The 5,945-nt window shown below is 51.8% G+C and overlaps 1 protein-coding gene across 1 annotated transcript; it reads right to left on the bottom strand.

The window, feature by feature from the left end:
- Positions 1-378: 378 nt before the first annotated feature.
- PLPBP (pyridoxal phosphate binding protein) lies at positions 379-5,945 on the bottom strand. The gene is made up of 8 exons (XM_054049749.1): positions 5,816-5,945; positions 4,440-4,547; positions 4,249-4,284; positions 3,580-3,655; positions 3,290-3,424; positions 2,942-3,084; positions 2,278-2,376; positions 379-2,003 (listed from the first exon to the last, which is right to left on the bottom strand). Exons 1-8 carry the CDS (start codon positions 5,942-5,944, stop codon positions 1,866-1,868), a joined length of 864 nt encoding a protein of 287 aa, XP_053905724.1. The 5' UTR covers position 5,945; the 3' UTR covers positions 379-1,865.

Below are 5,945 nucleotides of genomic sequence, written 5' to 3'. Positions count from 1 at the left end.
CTGCAGCCCATGCGTGGTGCCGAGATTCTGGGTAGAGAGAGGTGGAAGAGGAAGGACTCACGCCAACCATCAGGTGGGAAATGGGAGTTCTCCTTGAGCCCAGAAGCTTCCTCCCTCCAGAAGCGGGGAACGGTGCCACCCAGAGGGCACCTGTGAAACACCTCCTGCCTCCAGACATCCCACTCAGCTTGCAGCTGGGTTCATTTCCCTTTGGATCAAAAAGAAACCTTCACTCTCTGTGCCCCTTCTGTTTCAGACATTTTTTAAACCAAACCCCACTCCTCCATCCATCCCGAGACAAGCGAGTCTCACTCAACAGCAGCTCCAGGTTAGGGAAACGACTTCAGCGACTGCTCAGAGCATTTAGCCACAACACTGGAACATAAAAATAACATCTTTAATAGCTTTATAGTTGGCACAGATGGTATTAAAATTCACCACTCTTTATTAACAGATTAGGAAACAACAGACGGTGCGGTGCCGAGGAGGGTGGCTCAGCCTGCGCGTGCGCTGCTTCTACACCATGTAGCTATGACAGGTTGGCGTTGGAGCGGAGTCTTTCCATTTACATTCAGCATTTACAGTCAGAGAGTAAAACCAACAGCAAGATCAAACCATATGCACACAGAGGAAAGCCTGGGAAGGAGGTTTCTGCTGGCAACCCTGTCTCCTCCTCTTAGCAGCACACTAAAGCCCCAAAATATAGCTGTGACACAGGTTAAGAGCAAAACGCATTGGCCAAACAGCGGGTGACAATGCAGAAGCTTCTGCCCACACCTGAATGAAAGTTACTGCAGCAAGGGAGCCCCATTTCCCTCTTCCAGGAGCAGTGAAGGCCTGACCAGCACTTAAGGAATTAAGACACCACCCAGAAGCTCTGTCAGGGACCTAGAACACAGCAGAACAATAATATTTTACTTTTCAAGGGCCTCTAGCAAACCTCCCTGCCACCCCGAGAGAAGAGCAAGCGTCATTATCCTCACACGGATGTAGAGGGGATGGTGGAGGCACTGAATGGTTAAAGGATTTGCCCTGGGAAGCACAGCGAGCTGATAGGAGACCAAGGACCTTGCAGAAAAGCCCTGTTCTGGCCCAGAACAACTCACAGGGTCAACAGCTACTACGCAGAATAAACGTAAAATGGCAAAACCACTTCACAGGAGAGGAAGGTTGAACGCATCCAAGAAAACCTGAGCAGGCATGGAACTGATGGAAAAAGTTAGCAGCATCAGCCTGAAAAGAACAAACTGCAGCCGAAAAGACACTCCCACAGTTGGGATCTGCATCCAAAACACCACACCATGAGCTCATGCAGGTAGCTGCGCTCCTCATCCACCCTCCTGCCCTCCATTTAAAGGGATACAGTCTCTCCAGTGTCACAGCACGCCTGTCACAGCTCCTGTGTGAGCACCTCTCAACAGCGACCACGTGCAAAGCTTCTATTGGGGAAATACTGATCAGTCTGTGGTGAGATTAGAACTCGTTTAGTGAAGAATTTTGTCCCTGGTGAACACATGATCACCAACACTGCTGCAGATAACACCTCGCTCATTAGCAGCTCCACCTGACAAACATTTACCTCGTTCAACCCAGTTATCCGACTGTTACAATGACCCCAAAGGAGCTGAGACACTACAGTCACTTTCTGCCATAAATTCTCTTATCATTTGTCAGTCATAAAATTTTCCAGTTTCTATGGGTGCTCTATAATCACAATAAATTAGGAGGCGTTTCTGGCCTCTGTTCTGTTAGGAAGAATTCCCTCTCACCACCACGACCAAGTGCCGACACGGAGGGAGGTGAGAATGCATAGTGAGGTCTCCCATCATCCATCCTCTGTCGAGGCCACTGGGTTTCTCTTCCACCTAATGACCTTGTGCTGTCAAGGCCTCCATTTCACCTTTAGTTTCAGCAGCTGCCTTGTCACTGGCTGCTTTGTTGGAATAGTCTCGCTCTCCAAAAATAGTGCTTCCAATCCTGACATTTGTAGATCCAACCTCTATCTGCAGAGGGAGAGAGAGATAGAGAAGTTCAGGGCTGCCATGCCACAACGCGTGCTGTGGCACAGAATGGTTCCCCATGGACTCGCCCTACAGCCAGGGTCTGCTTTGATCCTTTGAGGAGGACCAGGAGAGCTGTTTTTCATGGAACAGCACCCGTGGCACCTCCATCCAAGGGGAGGCCTGAGAGGAAGACGCCTAGGCTGGACTTCAGGGCGGCTGCTGCTGGTGTGTTCAGTTCCCCAGAGAAGAGGTAGCAGAAGGAAACCAGACTCACTGCGTGCTGGAAGTCTGTGGACATTCCCATGCTCAGCTCCACCTTCTCAATGGGGAGATTCAGCTTCTTACACACTTCCTGCCGCAATGACAGCAGCATCTAGGAGGGAGGAGGGAAGAAGAGAGGAACATGCACTTGACAGCCACACCAGCTCAGTTTCAGGGCATCACAGATCACGATTCCTGCCTTTCTTTCACATCTCCTCTGCACAGAAAGCAGATTCCCACACTTCCCACTAAAGCTTGCTCTGCAGCACCGGAACGGTGCCTGGAGACTTCCCATCACAGGCTGCGTTACCAACAAGGTCTACACACCATCTGAAGACACCCAATTATCACACCAGAGTGACAGATGAACAAAGGATCGCTGTCCGAAACCTCACCTGCAAGCATGACCAGCGGATACAGGACAGGAACTGCTCTGCCAGGTACCCCTGTCAACATCCTGCCTACAGCTTTGGAGAAGGAACAGGACCAAATACACAGTCATCTGACGCCTGCATGAATACCGAGAGACGTCAGAGGTCTGTGCTGCTCCGAATGAGGTGTTTCTACTGAATCTAGTCAGACTTACAGCTGGGCTGCGTACTGGTTCGGCTGGGACAGACATCGGACTGTAATGGGAAGCCAGCCAACTGTTCGTGTTTTCTTCCAGAAAATCCTACCTGGAAGTCAGGATTGGGCCCCTTGCTAAGGTCATGCCCAATGCTGCCGATTGTCATCAGTCCCACAAACTCCAGGCTCGGACACTTGTTGATGACGTGCTCCACAGCAGCCGCAGTGTCTCCGGGAGGAAGGCCATGCTTGCCTGGCACGAAAAAGGGAGATTTGTGCCAAGCTCTGCCAGAGACACCCCCCACACCCCCACCCTGGCCAGGCAGAGGCCAACAGATGAGCACATTTCATCCTGACTTACAAAAACTCTTTAAAAACATAAACCAATACACCCCGTTTAATTTTTCTCTATCCTGCCAGCAGAACAAACCTGGATATCAACAGAAAAAGCCACTCACTGTCTTCTCCACTCGTATTAACTTGCACCATGACCTTCAGCTTCTGAGACGACCCCTTCTTCTGCCAGGAGCTGTTGACTCTGTCTGCCAGCTTCACAGAATCCAGCGTTTCCAACATGAACAGGTTAGGGACAGCTGGGGAAGAAACACAGGCTGAGGGCAATGCCGCTGGCACAGAAATGTTTGTAGCTACCCCTTGGCTTGCTCACAGGCCCAGGCACCGGGGGGGCTAAAGTACAACAGGCTGTTATTAATTGAACATTAGAAGACTGTAAAATTAAAGAGGTTACCAATTAACTTGTTGACGTTATTTTTCTGCAGATGACCAATAAAATGCCACTTGATCTCTGGACAAGATGACAGAATCTGAAAGCAGAAAGGAACAGGCAGGTTTAAATGACAATTCGCTCTTCCCCAGACAGTACTCGAGTCTTAAGTTTGCTCACAAACAAAATACCAGACACTCAATCTTCTGGTTTTGTTTAACCAGCCCAGGCAGTGCTGGTGGTGTTTGCGTACCGAGATTGCTCCACAGTCTGGAGAGGAATCAAGCTCTGGCTGCAAAGTTACACAGTGAGCGGGGAAGGCAAAGCTCTTTTGTAACAGAACAGCCATAAAATGACATGTTTTGCCCAAGCTGAGTGTTACTATTTGTTTGAATGAGGACTGCGCATGTCTCCTGCGTCTTTCCTACAGCAAAAAGCACAAAACGCAAAGCACTGTTCTGACAAATCCTTTATGACTAAGGCGCATGTATTTACAGGATCCTCCAGAGCAACCAGGTGAGGAGGAGGAGTGGCACAGAGACAAAAACATAAGAATAATCCCACCAGTTATCTGAAAAGACAGGGCTCACAGCCTCCATGACAATTCCCTAACAAAAGCCAGGGCGTTTGGGGAACAGCTCCCAGAACACAGCTATACAAGGAGACAGAACGCGTAAGGAACTGCGTACTTACTCTGGAGTCTGATGCTTTTTCAAGCAGCTCCTGGACCTAGGAGAACCCAAGACAATCTCTTGTTAAAACCGCTCCAGACACACCTGTGCAGCAAAAGAGCCCCTGGGAGATGGATGCCCAGACCAGAGGGTCCCAGGATGCTGATGCTGCGGCCAAGCCCACTCCCCAGGCTGCCCCGCCCGCCAACTCACGTAGTTCTCCCCGAAGCTGCGCTGCCCATGGCTGTAGGCATCGATCACCATCTCTGCCGGCTTTGTTTTGCTGACGGCCACCAGACGCGGCTGCACGGCTGGGAGCCCCTGCAGAATCATAAGAGTCATGGAATGGTTTCGGTTGGAAGGGATCTCAAAGCCCATCCAGTTCCATGCCCTGCCATGGGCAGGAACACCTCCCACTGGATCAGGGGCTCCAAGCCCCATCCAACCTGGCCTGGAACCCCTCCAGGGATGGAACAGCCACCGCTGCTGTGGGCAACCTGGGCCAGGGCCTCCCCACCCTCACAGAAAAACATTCCTCCCCAAGATCTCATCTCAATCTCCACTCTTTCAGCTGAAAACTGTTCCCCTCACCCTGTCCCTGCCCTCCCTGATCAAGAGCCCATCCTCAGCTTTCCTGTAGGCTCCGTCCTTCAACAGAATGGTTTGTGAGGGCCAGGGAGAGAAACAGTACCCTGGTCTTGGCTAAGTAAGGGATGTAAGGTGCTGGGAATCGTGGAAGAGACACAGTTTTGGATGTGGTGCCTGTCTAATGCTGCTGGCAGGGGCAGAGCCCCTTGCTCAATAAACCAGTGCCTGCTCTGTGCCTGGCAAGCTCTTACATTTGAACACCAAGCCTGCGATAAACAACAGTTGATCTTAGCAGACTGGCAAATCTTTAACATATTAAAGAAAACACATCTGCTAGAAATCCTCTATTCAGTACCTCCAATATGAGGACAGGCTGGGAGAGTTGGAGTTGTTCAGCCTGGAGAAGAGAAGGCTCTGAGGAGACATTATAGCAACCTTCCAGTACCTGAAGGGGCTACAAGAAAGCTGGGGATGGGCTGTTCACAAAGGGTTGTAGCAATAGGATGAGGGGCAATGGGTATAAACTGGAGTGGGGTCTATTTAGACTAAACATAAAGAATTTCTTCACTATGACAGCAGTGAGGCCCTGGCCCATGTTGCCCAGAGCAGTGGTGGCTGCCCCATCCCCGGAGGTGTTCAAGGCCAGGTTGGATGGGGCTTTGGGCAGCCTGATCCAGCGGGAGGTGTCCCTGCCCATGGCAGGGGGTGGGACCGATTGATCTTTACGGTCTCTTCCAACCCAAACTAGTCTATGATTCTATAAAAAAATGCAAAAAGATCCCTTTAAAGGTATTTCTTTGGCATACTCTCCCCTCCCTTCTCAAGACCCCTCCCCAGCTTTCCTGGAGCCCCTTTCAGCTGCTCCAAGGTCTCCCACAGCCTTCTCTTCTCCAGGCTGAACAACCTCGACTCTCTCAGTGTGTCCCCGCACAGAGATGCTCCCCCCGGGGTCTCGGCGGCCCAGGGCGATGCCGGGTCTCTCCCCCGTCCCCGGGGCTCACCTGCGGCCGCCGCGCCGCCGCCTGCTGCACCTGCTCGGTGACGGCCCGCAGCGCCGGTCCCAGCCCTCCCCCGGCGGCCATGCCCGCTCTCCACATCCCCGCCCGGGACGCGGCTTCCGCCTCACGCATG

Source organism: Cuculus canorus, chromosome 26, assembly GCF_017976375.1.
Source record: "Cuculus canorus isolate bCucCan1 chromosome 26, bCucCan1.pri, whole genome shotgun sequence".
Classification (NCBI taxonomy): domain Eukaryota; kingdom Metazoa; phylum Chordata; class Aves; order Cuculiformes; family Cuculidae; genus Cuculus; species Cuculus canorus.
The sequence above is the reverse complement of the archived record's forward strand: the minus strand, read 5'-3'. Positions and strand labels throughout refer to the sequence as shown.

Bases quoted from the DNA above. Each gene is read 5' to 3' on its own strand.
- PLPBP (XM_054049749.1), bottom strand. From the start codon at position 5,944: ATGCGTGAGGCGGAAGCCGCGTCCCGGGCGGGGATGTGGAGAGCGGGC. The intron at 4,548-5,815 runs GTGAGCCCCGGG...ATGATTCTGCAG, and splicing joins CGGCGGCGCGGCGGCCGCAG to GGGCTCCCAGCCGTGCAGCC. The intron at 4,285-4,439 runs GTGAGTTGGCGG...GGGTTCTCCTAG, and splicing joins GCAGCTTCGGGGAGAACTAC to GTCCAGGAGCTGCTTGAAAA.